This window comes from Heliangelus exortis, chromosome 3, assembly GCF_036169615.1.
Source record: "Heliangelus exortis chromosome 3, bHelExo1.hap1, whole genome shotgun sequence".
Lineage (NCBI taxonomy): Eukaryota > Metazoa > Chordata > Aves > Apodiformes > Trochilidae > Heliangelus > Heliangelus exortis.
Genome location: NC_092424.1, coordinates 39,036,349 through 39,058,183, shown reverse-complemented (window position 1 = coordinate 39,058,183; position 21,835 = coordinate 39,036,349). Strand labels below are relative to the sequence as shown.

Sequence of the window (21,835 nt, the reverse complement as noted above, 5' to 3'; positions counted from 1 at the left end):
GCACCCTCCTCACTGCAGCAGCCTTTGGTATAGGGCAGTTATCATGCCACCCCCTCTGTTTTTCTTTTTAAACAACCCCAATTCAGTCTGTAATTAATGACAGTCCCTGCCCCAAGCAGCTTGGTAGTGGGCCCGATCAGCCTGATGTCATTACTTCACCATGACAATTTTCTAACTAACTCCATGTGATATTCCATCTGTCTGACACTATTAAAAACTTTTTATATAGCTCATACTATTGTAGTTGCTGAGCTTCCTGCAAACATCACAGTGAGGAAGGGAAGTGCTGTTATCCCCAGCGAGGCACAGACAGACTGTGACCTGCCAGATCACACAGCGAGTCTTATCAGACAATTAAATGTTGGTCTGTAAAGCCCTTGGCCAGCTCTAGCTGTATGGCATATTAATTTGAAGAATCAGAATGCTCCTGAAGTGGCAAGCAGATAGGGAAAGTATGAAATTGCATGCAAGAATTTTATTATTTTTAAATAAAGGTAATATTATGGGCATGATACCCCAAAACAAAAAGTAGTTAAGTATGACTTTTTTTTTGTTCTTGTCTGAAGCACAATTACACCTTGCTGTTAGTCAGACATAACTGAGAAGCCATTTAATCCTCATGCACCAAGAAGCTGGCAGTTACATTCTGTTTGGTGTCAAGCTAAAGCACTAGCACATGGCTTAGGAACCTAAAGTTCCCTAAGTGGCTCTCAGTTTTGTTTCCCCAAGCTTCCTGCTGTGTGATTTGCTTTCCAGTGGCACACATAAGCAGTGTATTGATGGGCATCCCACCAAAGGCATCTGAAAATCCTACCTGCTCATCAACAAAGAGAAGCGTTCTTGTTTCAGCCTTCAAGCAATACAGACTTTCAGGAGCACATCCATTCTTAGCACTGCTCATGTACACTAATTCAGCATGACCTTTTACCTCTCTTCTGTGGATAGATGTATAGAAGTACCCTTTTGGCACTTTCAAAGTGATCATCATAATGAAAATACCTAGACATTAATTCTGCTAAATCTGATTTTGGTCTTTACAAATGCAGTGCAGCAAGAAGGAAAAGGAGAATGGCCTTAGTTCTTGCTTGAAACGATTCACTCAGTCCCAGATTAACTCTTAAATCTTGGTTTATTTAACTCACTGAATATTTTCCTGTTATGAGCACAGATTATATTGTAAAATCAAAAGGTCAATTTAGAACCTTCTAAGCAAATAAACACAAAATAAAAGAAAAGGCATTGGAACTGTTATCTATCTGAGAGCTTAAGAAAAGGTATGTGAGCTTAATTTGAGCCAGGGAAGCTGGATGGAGATTGCTTTTAACCAGAAATGCTGGCAAAAATATGCTTCAGTAGAGCCAGAACCACATGTGGCCATTCCACTTTAATTGTGCTTGTTTAAAAAAAAAAAAAAAAAGGGTCTTTAACATTTACCCTCTTCATGCTTGCTGTCTCTTTATGAACTGAAAATAAAAGCTCCCCAGGCAGTCATACTACGACCTCAAGCCTAAAATTTTTCAGCTGAGCCAAAAGCAAAACCTGTGCTGAATCTGCCCAATGTGTTATATATGTGTATATTTAATTTTTTTTTATCCAGAAGAAGATTCCACGTCTTTGCTCTTCCTCCCCCCCTCCCCGAGTCCTCAAGCCAGTCCTAACCCAGGGAGTACATGTTTTGATACTAAATGTATCTCCTTGGTGAGGTTAAAGACAGGGGCAGCAGTGCTACTGGTTCGAAGGCAGCCTGCTGTAACTTACTACAAAACCCAAAAGTACGTTCAGCAATAACAAAAGCATTAACCACTGACCCACAACTTGGTGAAATCCAATCCCACCATTAGGCAAACATGAAAATGAGGTCCCAGAGGAAGGAAGGTTCAGATGTTCAAGACCAGAGAAGCTGGGTGAGGAACACAGACGATGAGATTGAAGTTGTTACAGACTGAGGAGAGGAAGGGGGAGATTGCCAGTTCAGCGGTAGGATCTTTGAATACCATAAATTTCAACATGCACTTGGCAGTCAGGGTTTTTGCTCCACTTGGGAACAAAGCGAACTGAAGTGATTTATAATAAAGACACCTTACCCCATTTTAGGGACATGTTTCACATGATGTAATTTGGTTTGCCAGGAGTGACTTCAGAGCTTTGCAGTCCCAGATTTGCTTCAAGTTAGATGTGTGTAGGTGGTCACACAGGGCTGGAATGTCACAGGAACCTGAAAGAGCCAAGTGCCTGAGGCTGACTCAGGTTTATCTTGTGTCATATGGCTAGAGATTTGCACCACAGGCACCAAGGGAATTTCAGCGAGACTCAGATGGCAAACTCATGAGGACCCTAGAAAATACCATAAATCCGATGTATTTCAGTAGCAAGGTATGTGTCTGTGTGCTGTCAGGCTTTCTGTACACATGCTGCTGCCATCTTTGGCAAGAAGGTAGAGAAGAGAGCACTGGCAGGACAGCACACTTTCTCTGTTGTTGTTACAGTGCATTGCTTTTTTCCCTAGAACACACTCACAGCAGATGACTATTCTCCTGAAGACAGCTTCACCCTGAACCCTGAGGACAGAAGAGAATATCCTGATCTCCAGGCTGCCCATCGGCCATTCCCTAAGCAGCGATTCAGGCAGGAAAATGGGCATACGTCCTTGCAAAGAGATGGACCCAGATCTTTCCTTCTGGATCTCCCAAACTTCCCTGACCTTTCAAAAGCAGATATCAATGGGCAGAATCCCAACATTCAGGTACAAATTTATGTTAACGTGATTTTTTTTTTCATGAGTTGCACAAAATTGTTTTACTGAACAAAGACAACTTTTAGCCCAGCTTCCATGACTTGCAGAGCCTTTCTCTACTAAAGGCTCTCTGCTATGTAATATGTGTATATTATACATATAGAAAATATACTATACTTTTTGTCTTAAATGAATGCACAGATTTAATTTTTTTCTGAATTTCTCTTTGGATAGTGTCCATTGAATAAGCCTGGGTTCCAGCATAGATCTATTTCTGATACTAAAGCCATCTTTGCTGTTTTAGAACATATTTTTTTCATTGATATAAAGTGGGTATTTTAAATTCTGTTTTCAATTCTGTTGCAAAATTTGTTTGTGAACAGTTCCCTTTTGGTGTGCTAATATAAAATGCAAACATCCCCAAATTCTACAGGACAAGTTTCAGCTCAAAATGTGGTACTCTGTGTGGAACTGAGACATAAAGTTAATTTATGCAGCAGCTGCCTGGAGTAAAAAAAAAAAACACACAAAAAAACCCAACCCAAAAAACCCAAAATAAACCCAACAAACAAACAAACAAAAAGTGTCTGCAAGTAACTTTGTTATGTTATTCCTCATACTTTTCCTTGGGTCGGAAATGGCCTCTTTCAAACCACTTGCATCTTCAAGCTTCAAGGATTAAAAAGAGGAAAATTTGAGTTATTTGTTTTTAATTCAGAGCCTTAAAACAGAATTGGCATTAATAAGCAGTCTTTTTAACCAAACAATAAATTGAACTCTTGTTCTGCCTACGATGTGCTTATAAAAACAATACGCTAATAGAATGGGTTTTCCGGGTAAATTAACTCCTGGCTTCCTGTAGTACCCCAACCCACAAAATTACCATCCTTTTGATATGTCTAAGAAGTATGTATGTAAAGATATAATAGATGTGTTTGTGAGAGACCAACATGATCAGGCAAGAACAAGCTGTCTCCAAGTTGACACTCCATTACATCATAGATGGCTTGCAACATGAAGCACCCTAACAGATTTGGATCAAGTGCAGGTCCCATGCTTGATGGGCCAAGGTAGTAAACATGCTTGACATGTGGTGTCTGCACACATCCATCACACTAGGAGAAGCCTTCCAGAAAGCCTTAGGATAGGAAGGTAGGGAAGCTGCAGGGGCCTCAGGTTATGACATTAGGTAAACAGTGTAATGTCATTGTTTGAAGGGTACGTAAGCTGCAGAGGAGGACAGGAGGAAGCAAAAAATCTATCTGATTCATAACAGCATTTGATGTTTAGACCCAGAGAATAGATAAATGAGATTAAAACATTTCCCTGGCTTGCCTTTGTAGCAACTGCTTCTGCTGGGACCTCTTTTTCCATCACCTGATCTTGGAAATCTCAGGCAACTATGTCAGCAGTTTTGCTGGACTGAGAACTGGGAAGCCTAGTCCTGTAAACTGCAAAACATTGGGCAACATTAATCCCAAAGCTCTTGTGCAGAAGGATCAGCTCTTTAAGAAACAAGTTCCCTGAGTTCTGCGTTTTATTTCCTCAGCTCACTTAGATGCATATATAGTGTATACAACACTTCTTTAAGTTCTTGGTTGACAGTCCTGCAGCAGGTCAGACCTCATGGAGATAAAAGTCCCATTAATTCATCACAAAGTCAATGGAAATCTATTTCTTTGCCTAAAGGTTGTAAAAGGTGGCCTACCCTTTTGGAGAAAACAGGGTTATACTAAATTCTTGTTCATTAAACGGTACCACGCTGACCTAAATGGAAGTAATTACACTTGCTGGCTTGCAGATTTCTTATCAGCTGATGCAGATTTCTCATCAGTTTGACAGGTGAAAGAAGACTCAAGACTCATTTTTCTTTTTGCACAATGGCTTCAGGCTCTGTAAGTTACAGTCCTGGGGTGGTTAATTTAAGAGTTCTTCTAGGACAGTGAGGTTGGAAAGGTGGAAAAAGCCTCTGTGTCTTAAGTCTAGCACAATGGCCACATTTACCTCTTGAAGACCTGCAACTTCTTTTCCCTTCTATTAGTATAAACCTCCATAAACAAAAAAAAAAAAAAAACAACCAACAAACAAAAAAAACCCAAAAAACATTTTCTAGGGAAATTATACCCGGACATTTAAAAAACCTAATAAAAAGACATAAAACTCAGCCTAAAAAATCAGATCAAAAAGGCACTCCAGTGAGTTCTATTTATGGCCATTCCTACTCTGGTTTCCTATGCAATTGCTGAATCATGCCCTGGTTGTATGCTCTTTCAGGGAGGAAGAGTTGGAAAGTAGAATACAAGCACAAGTATTCAGAAAATTAACAAATTCCCAAGTACTACTCTGATTATCAGGTGATAATCAAATACAAGCATAGTGGACTGTCTTCTAGAAAAAACTCAGAGCTGTAGTAATCCCAGTATAATTTTACTTTTTGCATGCAAGACCACTTACTGGGCATTCTGTGGTGCTCTAGCCTTGTAAAATCTCTCACCATTTTATATTTTAGCATGGCTTCCATGGTGGTTGTTTGAGACTAAAGGCAGCAGCTGCTCTTAAGCAAGCAAAGGCTGCTTGGTTTGGGGCATATTTTCTTCTTTTTTTGTCATTTTAAAAATTCTGTCAATGCCTGGAAAACTTTTGGATGAAGAGCTGATTGCAAAACTGTTCGTACCTTTTCTTTGGATTTCCTTTCACAGGTGAAAAATCCTTTTTGTATAGGCTTACATTTGTTTGACAAACTAGCCAAGTGATATATGCAGACCTTGTAATTAGGCAGGGTGATTATTCAGAGTAAATAAGTTCTTACACCTGAGTAGCAGAATGAAGTCACATGAGGGGTTTATAGGAACCTGCTTATTTTCCATTTATGATGGTTTTTCTCGTCTGTTCTAACAAGCCTTCTACAAGCCCTCAACTCTTCTCTGCAACTGATCCTCTGTTTGGAACCAGATTCTTCAACCTGCAATTGAACTCTTGCTCTTGAACCTTCCCTTTTCTCTTTACTCCTGGGTAGCCAGGCTTATGTCCTGGAGCAGGTACTGTGCTGCTCTCTGTCATCCCACTGCTTTGCTGCTTTCCTATCAGTGCTCCACACCATGACATGGCAGGAAAGGGAAACCTCCTTACTTTTGTTGGGCAAGAACATTTTGTTGATATTAATGCTCTTTAGAGAATTTGAATCTTGATCAAGCTTCACAGTGAGTATACCTGAAACACAGCTGGGTGACTTCCAGTCGCAATGGATGCGTTCAATGTTTTGGATGAGGTGATGGGTTCCAAGTAGAAACTAGGGAGCGTTAGGTAGGATTCCTTCCTGGCCTAAAAATATGTTTATGTTCCCTGGAAAACTGAACTAAAGCGGTGTATTATTAAATCTGTTGTGATTTAAATCCTTGCTTTGATTTGTGGGATTCATAGCAATTGATAGGAGTGCTTTAAGCCAGAAGTTGATGGTGCCAGCACGCTGTCTTTATCATTTTGCATCAGGCCTGTGGGCCATATCATGCCATGCCAGTGCTGCTGTGTTAGCTTTATTTATTCTCTTTGATATCTATTTCATTCCTACCTTCCCTTAAAAAAAATACATACACAGACCAACCCACTCTAGCAACATACACAACTACAGTGAAAAAAAAAAAGGTTGCATGGTCAGCCTTTAAGAAAGAACTGCAGCCTTCAAACCAACTGTTCTCCACCTTTATCCACAGCCATTTCCTTCACCTCCATCTATATCACTTTTAACATTTTATTAGGGGTATATTTTTAGGTGGCATTTATATTTGTCATTTGAAGCTGCTGTTTCAAAGCATTGGGAAGTAACACACTGTGTTGTCACACAAGACTCAGCAGCATCAGTAATACTGAGCTTTGATGCAATATATCTCAGCCCCAATCCAGCACAGTAAGAACTGAAGAGCTTCAGCAGTGATTATTTCCTGTAATTCCTATATGGCTTAATAATTTAAGGTAGCAGTGAAGCAATTGTCCCTATCACTAAATTAATCCCCAGAAAAGCAGGGTTTTTCTGACCCTTGGGCTGGGTCTGTAGCATGGAGAACTCCCTGCTCCCAAGACTGTCTCCCAGCTAGCTGCAGTGCCAGAAGTGCAGCATAGCCATGCCAGAAGCTAGCTAGTCCTCCTAGGGAGCTGGAGAGACTGGTCTGGGCAGAGCAGGGTGCCAGGAGGACATAGTTAAACCACTCTCAGCGCCAGGGCTGTTCCTACCTCTGCGCAGATTTCTCAATGTCATGGTGTAGCCAGAGCTCGCTGCAGAGTGCAGCATTCAGAGCTGGGGTTTGGGCCAGATTTTTAATTCTGAGGTTCACTTAAGCCCATCAGAGACTGCAACTAGGACTGACAACATTAAATACAAATTTCAGCCTTGAAGTCATGATGTCTTCTGTTGTAGAATGTAGAGAGGATTGGAGAATGTTGGAGAATATTCAGGAATATTCAGGAATATTCTCCAACATTCTCCAATCCTCTCTACATTCTACAACAGTCTTCTTTACTCCCAGCAAATGTTGGGTGTCCTTCACTTTTCCTCTCATCAAGTCCAGAAAACAGTTCCAAGTGTTGATATCTAAGATAGCATTTTAACTGAAGTTGTTTTGTAGCGTAAGGCTGAATTTACTATTTCAGTGTTTTATAATGAAAGTATTTATGTTCTGCTCTTGCTGTTACCTCATTGCTGACTTCCACAAACCCACATTCACAGGGTGGCAAGTTGTGCATTGAAACTTTGCATCAGGTGCGTGAAAGAAACATCCCATAGAAATGTCCTAGAACCCACTGCTTGCGCAATATTGCAACATCATCTTCCTGTTGCTTAGGGCAATGTTTACCCCAGTAAAGTGAGTTCAGAAACATTGTCTCAGTAAACAGAACTAAGTACACAGAACTTCTTGTGCACTCCAACAGGCGGGGATAACATTTATCTTCTGTATATTTTTGGCCAGGAGAAAATTGGATGTTGGTGTCTCAAGACATCTGTGCTTGATACATTTGTTTCATCACAAACTGACTGCAAATTTCCTCTTTTAATGTACCTATGCCAATTGTTTTTAACAATTTTTAGAGGAACATCCTTATTTATAGCTTTTACAACCATAAAAGAAGCAGCTTCATTTTAGGTTTTGAATACCTCTAGAGATGATTGTGGATTCATACAAGAACCATGTTACCACAGACATTTTGGAAAGCTTGAGAAAATACAGTCTTTACAGGTCTGATAATCACTGGAAGAAGAAATTGGAGAAAATGAAGACTTTAAACCAAGTCCAAGATAGAAATACTAGACCAGGTCTATTTTTTAGTTTTTGAGAGAACAAGTTTTTGTTGGAGCAGTTACACAGCATGAAACTTTTTCCAGAGCTGCTTTAAATGGTCTCTTTTTACTGACTAGTTTTAGATATGATTTCTCTTTCCCTTTTTATAAACAACCTCCAGTACAGAAACCAATCAAACAAGACACATGTTTGTGTGTCATGTATAGGTATCGTGTATATGTTTATGTAGTCATATTGAATGCTGATTTTTCTAAATTTTAGACTGGGATGGGGGAGCAATTGCTCACTGGAAGCAGCAGCCTCCTCTCACACCTCTGCCCTAACTTTTGGGTCACACCACAAAGGGATTACAGGGATTACTCACAGATTTCCTCCCTGCCTCTGGAAGGTCCATTAGAGTTAAATGGGGCTGGACAAAGCATAGATGAGTGCCTGGAAACAAACAGAACTAGAGTCAACTGAAACTGTCTTTTTTTCTCATTTCCAAGAGTAGGTGTTCAGGCAATCCCGGTGTCCTTGATAGAGTTTCTTTCCCTCAAAGTTTTTTTTATGCCACATGTTAAACAAAGAACTTAGTAATCAAAGCTAAAAACAGCAGAGGGAGGAATACAGGTGTCAGATAAGCACACTGGATTTTGGTTTTGTTATGGTCTTTTTTTAACAGGAAGTGTCTCGGAAAACTCATTTTAAAGGCCTTTGTAATAAGCCTCTTTGGTAGCAAAACCAGACTGGAGATGGATAACTGACTGCACAGAGAGGTCATGAAACCAAGTTAGTGGCAGTGCTGCTGGAGGTCTGATGAGGTTTTATGACCCCCATTGCTTACAGAGTCAATGTGGTCTTACAAATACTTGCTACTAAAATGCTAATCATACTAAGTTTCATGTGGACAGTACTAACGCCCCCCAACTGGCAGCAGTGCACAGCATCACCCACCCAGTAACACTATTTCCTTTCACTTATTGTGAAAACTCTGTTTTGCTTGGATAAATGCAGCAATTTTGAATCCCTGAACTAACCCTGATGTTTTAAAGCTTATGAAGCCCATTTTAATTCTTCATCTGTGGAAGCTAAGGTTTAATGAAGTAATTCCATATTTAGTCTGGGAGTAAAATATCTCTTGTGTAAAGATGATGCAATTAGGCAGACAACCACACTTTCTCTCACTCTTGCTCTTTCTCCCCGTGGAGCTTCTTTGTAGACTCAAAGTTGTTTCTTTTTCAATGCCTTGATCTACAGTCAAATGCAAAGCATGAAATAGATGCACAATCTCCTTTCTCCAAAAAGGATGCGTGGGCATTGTCTTGTCTGTGCAGCTGTGCCTGCAGCTAGAAAGCTACACCAGCAGTTCTGGTTTGCTTCCTATGTCACACTCGTCTCTGGATCACAGGTAGCTGAAGAAACAAAGGATGCTCTTTTCTTTCTTTTTCTTCTTTGTGCCTTTGGATTTTACTGACAACAGATGTATAAAACTAAACCTTTTATCCAACATGCAAATCCTTAGAGCTATGTAAATGACTTGTAGCATAATAGTGCATTGTTCTGTTTTTCCTGGTTTTACACAACCTGATTTTCATGGAGTACTGTCTTGAAAGACTGCTTTGGAAATCTGTAAAACATGAAGAACTTCTCCACACCTATTAAACAGTATGGGTATATCTGATAGTCACTTCTGTGTCGTGCTTGTTTAGCCACACCAATACAACCACTGAAACACATTAGTGTGAGGCATCAGAGCATTTTATGATTTATCTCTGGCCACACTGCACTTGCATGACTCATACAGCCAAGGTTTCTGATGGGTAGTTCCTGTTTCTACTTAAATAGCCACCTATATCCACACAGTATTTTTCTAAGAGTTTCATAATTATACATTGTTCAGCACAGACAAGGAGTAATCGAGGGCTGCCCTGTGCAGAATCATATTTACATTCCTGATGTCTGTGAGAGAATTGGGCAGCAAACTTTGAATCTTGGCTCTGGGCTTCTGTAGAAACCATAAACAGGTTGTGTATCATTATGGTCTCCAGCACAGAAGGAGGACCTGCTTCCAAGGGCTTAGCAGCAAGGGACCTTCTCGGCCATGGTTGAAGGAGCTGTTGGCTCTTGGAGCGGTGACAGCCCACGTGGAGTGGTGACAGCTCACAGGGGTGGGCGATGGCAGCTCCGGTGCTGCGGGGAATCCCTGCAAGGGGCCGGGCTGAGCTGCCACGAGAGGGCAAGGCAGGTGCAGGGCCCGGGGCTCCGCCACCGCCACTTTCACGCCCGGTGACTTCCTTTGTCTTGAGTCATCCCGAGTTGTTGGAACGGGCTCTGCAGGCTTGTGCGCTTCATGCTTAATTCAGCTTCGTCCTAATTAGTGTAACAGATTCGGTTTTCTTTTTCCTGGTCATATGTGTTTGGGTTTTAACATCTTTTCCCCATAAGGCAGAAAATTCCGCTGCAAAGGTTTTAGGCACAGCATGGGTTATTATTTTGTGCAGGATTTTTTCCTAGCCTTTGTTCCAAGGTCTGATTCAGCAGAGGTGGCAGAAGGAATCACTCAGCCCCTGCATATCTCTGGGCTCAGTAATCCCCAAATGGTTTCCAACACGCGAACCCTACGCAGCCCCTTTGCAAGGCAGCACACCAGTCCTTTGTCTTCACTGTATAGAAAGTTTCCCACTGGCTAGGAGGAGATGCTGATGGACAGGCTGGTCTGTTTGAATCCCATAGGTTACTATTGAAGTGGTGGATGGCCCTGACACCGAGGCAGAGAAGGATCTGCAGAAAGAGAGCAGCAAGCCTAGCTGGCCAGTCCCATCACCTGACTGGAGGAACTGGTGGCAGAGGTCCTCCACCTTGACTCGCATGAGCAGCGGTGACCAGGACTACAAGTATGACAGCACTACTGAGGACAGCAACTTCCTAAACCCTCTCGGTGGGTGGGATAGTCATGCACCCAGTCACCGGACATTTGAGTCCAAGGAGCAGCCAGAGTATGGTGAGTTTGCGTTCCAGGCCTCTTATGGGCATCTTGGGATTGTAAAAACGAGTTTGGGGGAAATGGGAATGGTGAGGCATCGTTGAACGAAAGCCAAGCAAAACAGAATTTTTCAACATGTGGCTTTTGTTCATCAGCTTTTAAATACAAATCTGTGCAGATGCACAAGCTGTACTGTGGTAGCTGCATTCCTCTAGTAAGTCTATAATCTTGAAAATCATACCAGTTATCCCATAAGAGGACCTTTTTTTAGTCCTAAATGTACTTTTTTTTAAAAAAAAAAAGCAAAGGAAACAAGGTTTCATATTTATTTTTAGTCTAAGGATAAATACAAATTTAGAATCATACAGTGGTTTGAGAACCGAAATACAATTATTGTATAAATAAGCAAGATCTAAAATGTGGTAGTATTTGGTGAATACACAAATAAGATGAATTATGTTGGTGCATGTGTGGGGAGTGGCATATGCAGCAGGAACATTGTGTATTTGCGTGTGTAATTCTCTTCCAGATGTGTCATGGTGAAAACAATTGTTTTCAGCTTGTTGTATGAAACAGTTGCAGAAACTAGAAACAGAGACCAGCTACGGTTACTCACTGCCCCAACCTGTAGTAACTATCCACATGGGAATAACTCAAAGGAGGTGAACTAGGATGTGCCCACAGGTAGCACACAGCCTCTCGGATTTCAGTTATGTATAAATACAGAAGATTTCTAGTCAGAGCAGGGTTTCAAAGCCCTGGTGCTTTAACCCTGGGACTTCTGTTGCCTTCCCTAAATACTGTATGTCATGCACTGCTCTAGTCTTATTTTCCCCCTGTTTTTGTTAACTTTAAGTTCTAGAGACTGAACAAGTGAGAGAGACATTTTATGGAATGGTGTATTTAAACACATACATATGTGTTAAATTTCGTGATCTAAAGGTTAAAGTCTGTCCCTTCTTTTTTGCACCTGCATCTGTTTGTGGGCACACTTTATTGCCAAGAATTCATATAATAGGTATCTATTCATTTAGATAAAATAAAATTGCTTTCACAAATAATTGTGGTAGAAGAAAAAACAAAACGAAACAAACCAAAAGAACCCAGTAAGAATTAAAAATAGAAAAACAAGAGGAAAAGGTTGACCTCCAGCTGAAAAATATAATGTGGTATAGATACAGATACATAGATACTGTGTTTCTTAGTGAAGTATAAGCTCTCGGTAGATAGGACTCGAAAGGATCCTGGTGCTCTCTGCCATACACCAGAGCACCCCACTATTTGAAAAAGACTCCTGGCCTTCTGACTCACCTAAAATGTCATGGGCCACTGGCCTTGGCTAGGAGTATATAGCCACAGATCCTGCCTGTATGGAGCTTTTATGCTTGTTCCACTCATAGGCCTGTTCACACATTTTACAGCTCTGTCTCCCTCGTCTTGCCCCTGATTAAAAAAAAAGCACTGCAGGGCTCTGCCAGCCCTTCCCAGGCCTCCGAGGTTGGGCTTCTCAACAAGCGTTGCACCTGCTCAGCCTCCCTCTTTCTCACCAGGCTCATGGAGATAAAAATTCAGAGCTGGAAAAAAGCTGGGTGGGGGAGCAAGGCCAGGGAGAGAGGTAGATGACATTTTCCCAAGAGATCTTAAGCCTTTTTGGAATGCTGTTGTGCCCCCCCTGTTAGCAAACCCCAGAATCACAGCACTTTGCAAGGCCCATGGTCCCACCTGTTGCAGCATGGATACCTGATTCAGGTGTGGTGGCTTCCTGGGCAGCAGCAGTGTGAGAGTACAAAAGCACGTGAGGTCCCAGCCACAAGGAACTCTCATCTAGGCAGCCTCCTATGAGTGAGATATATAACCTTCCCCTACTCCTGGCAATAAATGTTTAATTGCACCCCACAGAGTTGTCGTCAGTCATTACATATGGTACAAATCAAGTTACGTGTCCTACTAACCAGCTCAGGAAGCCCACAGACAGCATGGCAGTGAGGGGGGGGAGCGGGAATCGCGTGTAGCACAAAGGCCAGTGCAGGCAGGGATCTGTCCCTGTGTCTTGCCTGCACATACACGTTCAGCCTCTAGCTACAGAGCAGGGCTGGATCGAAGGCATTAGACCTGATTTTGTTTTGATACTAGTCCTGATTTAACCCAAATGAGCAAAGGCTGCAAGTTATCAGCACAGGGGCAGTTAAGCATCTCTTGTAGTCTACAGGGCAATTCATTAAGCCAGACATTTGCTAGTGAGATACCACACTCATCTGGAGAGACTACTGGGAAAGCAACTAAACTGGGATTGGTTTATAGGCTTCGTTTGTTGGCCTTCATGAAGTGGAATGTGTGACAATTAAGTCAGCAAACAAAGGAGATGGGTTCTGAGGGGTTTAGCTATTTACAGTGACATCGAGGCACAGTGGTGCAGATTTGGTATCGGTTGCCCTTGGCTGTGTACCAGGAGAGAATAAAGTCATATTTCATTTTCATAATATTCCTGCTAGTAAACAGTCAGATTTTATGTTATTTAATAATTCACATGAAAAGCTATGAATGTTGTTGTTTTGGGTTCAAGATGCACATGCGTCTCCCTGTACTCATAGCAGTACTCCTGTGATATCCAGTTCCTGTTCAAGAAACTTAAAAACAGAATTGCAATTTTTTGCATGACCCTCAGCCCACTCATAGTCCAACATTCATTGTGTCCTAAAATTAATTGAGTATGTTTTGAAAAGAATAAAAAGAAAATTTCGTTTATCCTGTGCCTGATTAGTCTGTGGTCAGAAAATTTATTCCTATATACAGGGAAATTATGTGAATAGATGTGCACTTTTAGTTCATGACCCAGCTTTGCAGCTGAGGATTCGCAGCTGCCAAAAGGTCAAAAGAGAAAGGAAATATTTTTTCAAATAATGTTGTGTTCATTTCCCTGAGGAGCATCAAGTGTGAAAACCATTTAAACAGCAGGCTTACGCCTGGCATTCAGCCTGAGCTTCAGGTAGAGACATCTGGATTCCATTCTTATTTTTCCTTCTTAAATACAGAACACTGTACAGTAGTTTTGGGTAGCAGGAGTTTCGTTTTTTCATTTCCTTCCCCATCCTTGTTCTCACACAGATTATATAGATGGTGAGGGGGACTGGAGCCCGTGGTCCCTCTGTAGCGTCACCTGCGGAAGCGGCAACCAGAAGCGGACGCGGTCCTGCGGCTACGCCTGCACTGCCACCGAGTCACGGACCTGTGACAGACCCAACTGCCCAGGTGAGGGGCAGTCAGGGGGGAGTGGGCAGGGATGGTTGGGGGGGACAGAGCCTTCCTGCACACAAAGCCCGAGGCCTGTTTGTGCCCCAGCTAGGTAAGAGTTTTGGTGGGAAGAGACATGCTGGCTTTCAAGGGCGTTTGTGAAATGGCAGGTTCTCCAGTGGTAATAATATGCTGCTTGATGCAGTCTGCTGTCCCCTGGGACTTAAAAGACAAATACAGACATCTTTTAGGTTACGACAGTCATTTTTGTGCACGGTACATTTTGTATTCCAAAGGGTGTAATCGACTGTCTTGAAACAAATTTGTATTAATTTTAGAATTTAAGAACAGCTGTGCTGACTTTTACCTCAGTGAGCTCGTGTTGCTGTGCAGTGAATGGGCATGCCTGTCTTGTGAACAAATAGCTCCCCCCAGTTATATGGCTTTTCAGTTTTCTGCCTAATGTGTACAAAGTTACTTCAAGACTGCCATGTGTACTAATATTGAAAAAAACTATTTCAAATACCTGCTTTGCTCCAGAGATTTTGGGTTCTTTTGGCATTAAGCTACAAAATTTCCTGTCCTAGAAAGTCAATGTTAAGGTAGAAATACCAACTCTGTTACATTACATGTTGCTTGATAATTGGAGGATTATAAAACAGCAAGTCTGGTCCTGCAGCAGCTATGCACAGTAGGATGAAGGGATGCATGAGTGACCTTAGCTCCTACCCATCCACAGGGATTGACATTTAAATGCCAGTCCCAGAGGTGTCCTTACCATCACGCAGTTTTCACTTTGGTGAAAACAGTGCTGAGCACTCAAACCCACATCAGAAAAAATTAAATCTGCTGTGTAAAACTTTCCCATGATGTTCTTTAAATGCCACTCTGTGTTTGGATTTAGGCAAGTTTGTAATGGAGTGATGTAGTAGTTGCCACAATGCATGGGGTATGTGCAATTTCATTACTTCTCAAGATCAGAGAGAAGTAAAAACACATGCCATGGTGGTATCCATTTCACTGAGTTTACTTAATGAGTCAGAAAGGCAGAAGTTCTTCAACTGGAGGTCAAGATTTTTTTTATGGGAAGTGAAATGTCAGCAGTGCTGAAGAGAAGACTTAGGAGCCTCAGAGAGAGTCGGAGGAAAGTTTCTCACTCACGGATAGATACCTGCATCCCTTGTAAGGTCATGGGTGCTAGGGAGTTCAGGAGAAAAATGTTTCTAGATGCTTTCATACATCCTAAAACCTTAATAATAAAAGGTGAAATCCAGAAGAAAGCATGTAGTTCTCCAGTACTTATTACCATCTAGCATCAAACAGTGGCAAACTTGAAATAATATAGTATGTCATACAACAGACCCCCAACGATCAGCAAGCAAAATATATTCACTCTTTGAGGATCTGCTGACATTTTTTAAATTACAAGGGCAAAGCTCAGCTTCTGCTGTTTATGATTCCCGCAGTGAATTACTGCCTTGTAATAGATTCTTGGGTATCTATTACTCTGCATCTACTGCTGCAGTTAAGGCAGAACCCTATCATAATTTTATTGAAAAGTGGCCTGAGGCTGTTTTGAAGCTTTGCAAGCCACTATTATGCTCCAGTTCAAGAGATAAGGAGAAAGTTTATTGGCAAGAAGGTGGATGGTGAACATGCTTCATTATTAACCATATAGTTACCATGCATTAAAGAGCTTTCTGCACTCTTTGGAGGTCTTTAATTCAGTGGGAAAGAACAACAACAAAAAAAAAAGCCCCAAAAACCTATTCAGATACTTCTTTTACTTCTTTGAAGAGATATTTGTTTTAAGGCTACATGGCACAGAAATATTAAGGAAACATTAGGCTGGTAGGGAGCCTAAACTGAAGCAGCAATGAAAAGATGTTGGCTTTGGCAAGATCAATTAATATGTTTTCTGATAGCTGGTGTTCTCCAGTGATAGCAAACACTTAAATGGAGGTTGCTGGAAGATCCTGATATTTTACGATGCTAATATTTTATTTGATTGTTATAGGTGGTGGGGATGGGAAAGATTGGAGACATTACTTATCTCTCACCTACTCACACCTTTCAACTCCCTAGCACTGGGAGAGACCAACAAGTGCCAGTCTTCTTGTAATAGAAGTATTCTTCTTTGTACATCCTGGAAAATGTTTGCCCACAAAAGAATAGGAACTTATTCACCTGTCTTCAGACATGTCACTCTGGTTTAGAGGTGGCACAAAGGCTGTTTGCGTTAGACATCACATTTTACCCAGGGCTTGACAGCTTCCATCTGGAGGCTTGTTTTTATCTTGTCAGTCACTTGTGTTACATGATATGGAGATGATGCTGGTCTCATAAAGCTGACCAGGTAGCTGTTGGTGAAGTATGTGCAAAGCTTCTGCCTGGGTAACTGGGAGATGCTGGCAAGCCTTGCATTGGGAAGAGGAAGAAGAAAACTAGCTCCCTTGCTGCAGTCCCTGGGTTCATAACTGACAAGTTTGGTGCTTAAATATAATCAAACCTCTAAAACTTGACAGCTTTTGACTTTTGGACTAGGTTAATACTTTATCTTCCTAACACCACGTATTCCTTGGTCGTTATACTTTTAAATTAATGCTCCCTCCAGCAGCAATTTCAGATTACTTTCCTGACAAACAAGAACTAGGGAAGGAAAGCAGCCAATGGCATTTTAATAGGAAAACATCACCTCCACTAACAAGTGTTTGTTTGTCTTAGGGATCGAAGATACTTTCCGAACAGCTGCCACAGAAGTGAGTTTACTCGCAGGAAGTGAAGACTTCAATGCTACCAAACTGTTTGAAGTTGGTAAGCAGCCTACTCAAGTTTTCAGAAACAGATAAGAGACTTCTTTAGATTTTTCCTGGTTTGACTCTCGCAGTGGGACAAAGATTTTGAGTTTATCATTAAAAATGTCAGTAATAATAGCCATTAAATTGATTAATTTTACAATCACAACCTTAGATTGCTTCTGTCATAGAATCTTTCTGCTCTTAAGTCTTAGCATATTTCTGTTCCTCTTCCATTATCACCAAAATGGTGATTCACTGTCCTAGTTCAGAAAAGACCCTTAAAGTTTAAAGCTTCACACTCATGGACGGGGGGAAAAATCAAACACTGTCTAGCATTTTGCTGATGAAGCTTCCAATGGAAGACACTATAAAAGCATTCTAGGCAAAACTGTCACATTTTTTTTCAAAAATTAGTTATTTTTATGAGCATGTGTAATTTTTGTAACTGTGTGTGATGCAGTGGGGTAGCCAAAACATATTATAGGGCATGGCGTGATAGTGATCTACCTAAAACTTACCCCAACCTCTATAATATTCTGATTTCATTCCTCCAATAGCATGGACACTCATAGACACTGGAAGGTGGATTAATTGGATTACTAATGGAATCCAGCACCTCCCTCCTATAGTGGTAGAGCACAATAATTACTGACAGACTGGATAGGACTCTTCAAAGAAACAAAAAAACAGGACACAGATAAATAAGTAAACATTTTGCAAGAATGTTTGCTCTCAGAGTTTTAGGTCCCAATCTTTGCCTGACTCCACAGTCCTGTTAAGTAAGTATGGAGCAAGGCATGCAGGGTTCTTTTTGAAAGCCCATAGGAGGATACAGACACCTTAAATACTGTTTTAGGTAGGAGATGTTTAACTGAATTCTCCCGAGACTCCTGCAAAATAATAAGGTGCCAGTCTTAAATATGCTGCTTGTCTATAAATCTCTTTAATCCCAGCTATAAATTATGGCTCTGGTGCCATTAAGTCTTCTTAATGTACAGACATTGATATTATGTCACATACGCTCTTTTAGAATCTGAATCACTTTTGGCTGCATTTGCCAGCTGTCAGTTTCCATGTCTGAACTACAGATGCTTGAAATACCCCTTTGGGAAGACAGAGACCAAATAGAAAAAAAAGTATTGGTTAGTTAAAAGAAAGACTGAATTAGGGCTTAATAATGAACTCCAGAAAAAGTAATCCAGGCCTTGCTTTCTATCTTGGTATTTCTGGCATTATGAGAAACTTAATCCTTCAACTCCTGAATCTGCTGTTCTTATCAGGTGAGTGGGGTTTGAACTGTTGATTGGCATCAGACCACTGTGAGTGCCCCGTTTCGGTGCTGTCTCTTGTAAAGCCCTAAGTGTTTCTCATGCTGCAGAGATGGGGATACCAGCGGCTTAATTAGAATTTGCCAGGTCAAAGAAATGTCAAGGATTCTCGCTGGCACTGTAATTCAGACTAGCAGTGCCTGAGGCCCTAAAGCCAGACACACATGATTGGTTTATCTGAAGAGACAGCACATTTAACACCTTGAAGGTACTGAGGCAAGCTTTGACTGCCCTTTCTTTCTTAAGCAAAGCTCTGGTGCTGAGCAAGTTGGGTTTTACTCATTTGTTATCACTGATCTTATGAACTGGGATGCTGCCTAATGTATCTTAAGTTTCCATTTCCTGCCTTTAAACAGATACTGATAGCTGTGAAAGATGGATGAGCTGCAAAAGCGAGTTCTTGAAGAAATATATGCACAAAGTGGTCAATGATCTTCCCAGCTGCCCATGCTCCTACCCCAGAGAAGTTGCGTACAGCACTGCTGAAATCTATGATCGAATTAAGAGGAAAAATTTCCGCTGGAAAGATGCAAGTGGTCCAAAAGAAAAACTGGAAATCTACAAGCCCACTGCCCGATACTGCATCCGCTCCATGCTCTCTTTGGAAAGCACAACGCTGGCAGCACAGCACTGCTGCTATGATGATAACATGCAGCTGATTACCAGAGGGAAAGGGGCAGGCACACCAAACCTGATCAGCATTGAATTCTCAGCAGAACTCCATTACAAAGTGGACATTCTGCCTTGGATTATATGCAAAGGTGACTGGAGCCGATACAACGAAGCACGGCCTCCAAACAACGGGCAGAAGTGCACAGAAAACCCTTCAGATGAAGACTACTACAAGCAATTTCAAGAAGCAAGGGAATACTGAGATTTTTCCTCCTGACGCAAAATAGCATTCATTTCCTGGATGCCTTAGAACTGATGGTGGCTGCTGCATTGTCTCCTTGACAGGGGTTTGATCAGTTTCTTTCTAATGAATGTATATAGTTGTAATATAATACATAAGTATTTTTCATAGTGTGTGTAATTTATAAACACATATCTCTCTATCTCACACACACCTATTTTTACACACAAACATACATAAAACTTGTCCTGGTAGGACCTTATACTGCAATAACATTCATTTAATAATGTGCATTTCATTTTATTCCCCAGCTGTAACAGAAGGGGTAGGAGGGGGGAAGCAGCTGCCATCACCATCAGGACCCAAAGCCCCAGCTGAGGAGGGCACATATTTAGAAGTTGTTATAAAAAATAGGATTGAAGTCTTCCATATGGGAATGGTTTACAAGATTAATGCACCTACAGCACCAGTTTTCTCTGTAAGTGATTTCATGACTAGTCGTATCTAAGTAAGGAATGAATTATTTTGGAAGGTTAATACACAAAAGTGAATATAGACACTTACTAGCGCTTTTTTTTTTCTTGGAATTCCTCCTTTTACCTTCTAGCTCAGGTCTTTGCAGTCCATCCAGGGTAGGCTTGCAGGGACATGTAGCTGTGTTTTTCCTACAGAGCAGAAAAAATCCGAATGCAGTGGTTCTTCGAGAGTTACAACCAGCCCACTCCTGGAGACATCTCAGATACATTACTACAGCTGTCAGGGCTGATGTCTTATGCTGGAGAGCAGATCTTCAGGGCAACTATCTGTAAAGTAAGCATGCTGTAAGCCTCTGGAGGAGTGAGGTCAGAGAAGGAAACAAGGAAAAAAAAAAAAAAAAGAGTTACTTCCAAATTTTTAATATGAAGAGCATTTAGATCTGCTGGGTTTTTTCTTTTAAGAAAATAAATAAGTTTATTTTTTTAAAGAACAGGAAAAATGGGATACACATTTCTAAGGTCCCTGAAATAAAACATGCAGCTGGCCCTTTCCCCCCTGTTTGTCATATGCTGAGTGCACAGTGTCCTACAGGAGAGGCTGTTCCTAGAGGAAGCTGTCTGGGAGGAACTATTGGTGAGTTCATATGTCTTAATTTTTTATTTTTTTTTTTAAAGCTAGCATTATTTTTGTAAAGTATTTATTGAATTGTAACAATAACTCACATGTGGGATATGTCTCTAACATGAAAGGCTTCTGTAGATGGAACTGGACTGCCAAGAATAAGACTGTTGTTAGGCAAAGGTTTTACTTCCAAATTTTTATGAAATGCAAGTTTACATACATAATCCTGTAATTAAGCAGCTGATACCCGCATCCTTATGAAAGATTGCTCCATGGGTAAATAAACACAGTTCCATCTTGCAAAAGGCTGTCTTGCTGCAAGTCCATGTCTTCATTTGGAAAACTAAGGTTAAATGCTCCTAGAGAAATGCCTATTTTGGGGTTATGTGGTCTGATGCACATGTGTGTACTGCACATGGAACCACACACAGCCACTGTAGCTGAAGCATTCGAGAGAGCCATGAAAGACAGCTCCTTCAGCTGTGTACACACACACACACACATATACTGTAATTTTTTTCTTTAGCCCTCTTGGCCTTTCAGGTGCTGGCTGATTGCATCTTCACAGACAGATGTGTGCTTGGTTCCCTCCACCCCAGCATTAACATATGCACAATAACTCCACTGAGACTGGGAAGTGTCAGGCCTGTTTAGGTCTTCCCAGGCAGTGCAAATTGGGGTATTAAAAATCATCCTGGTCCTTGGACACCCACTCTGACCAAATATGAGATGCTTACATGGCCAGCGCTGTCCCTAGACCTTCCAGACGTGGTCTCACAGGCTGCAGAGCCTCAGCACTGCACTTGTGCTCCAGGCTTCCAGAAAGACAGTGGTCCAGAAAAAGCTATTGCACGCACACCACAGAAACTGATCTACTGAGGTAACTTCAGCAGCTGGAAACCTTGGCCAAGCCATCAGATCTTCCCAGATGCAGGCTTGAAGAAGAGGTGGGGGGAGCTGCAGATACATTCCAGCACTAGCTGGTAGCAACAAAACATGGTTAGTTGGGCAACGGGGTAAACATGGGGATCACCCCTTGATTTTTATAGAAACCAGGTTTTGTAAATTCTTCCAAGGTCATAAGAAGGAGCCACCAGCTAGTGGAGCCAGTTAAATTGACAGCAGATGGATGCAAGGCATAAGAAACTCCAGGATCAGTCACTTAATAGGGAAGACAGGTATTTTCTGCAACATGGGGTAGAAAGCTCTGCTTTTTCCTTCACTTAATGATGCGGGGGGAACAACAGTCTCAGGTTTCTCTGGGAGAGTGATGAGAGGGCACTCACAATTCTTGAAATATAAAACATATCCCTGCAGTTTATGGATTAGTAAATTATGGTGCTATTGAGAAATGCTACTACACAGTTAATACTGAGCATAACAAATAAAGTGTCAGGGAAGAGGAAAAATTATTCTAATAAATGAAATGACTCACAAAGTTTCAAATGTTACCACTCATAATTTGCCAAGATTATAAACTGAGGGAGCCTAATAACCACTTACAAGGACCTACCAGGTTTTCCATAGGATGGGTCCT

General features: G+C 41.4%; 1 protein-coding gene across 2 annotated transcripts in view; it reads left to right on the top strand.

The window, feature by feature from the left end:
- ISM1 (isthmin 1) overlaps nt 1-20,603 on the top strand; it is a 40,532-nt gene extending 19,929 nt beyond the window's left edge. Inside the window, exons 3-7 of one of the 2 annotated variants that reach the window (XM_071740254.1) lie at nt 2,507-2,743; nt 10,741-11,008; nt 14,096-14,239; nt 16,946-17,035; nt 18,704-20,603. In XM_071740254.1, coding sequence (XP_071596355.1) covers nt 2,507-2,743; nt 10,741-11,008; nt 14,096-14,239; nt 16,946-17,035; nt 18,704-19,221 — 1,257 coding nt within the window. In that variant the 3' untranslated portion in view covers nt 19,222-20,603. The remainder of the gene's footprint in view (nt 1-2,506; nt 2,744-10,740; nt 11,009-14,095; nt 14,240-16,945; nt 17,036-18,703) is intronic. The other variant, XM_071740255.1, reaches the window with a different exon arrangement.
- The last annotated feature ends 1,232 nt before the right edge of the window (nt 20,604-21,835 follow it).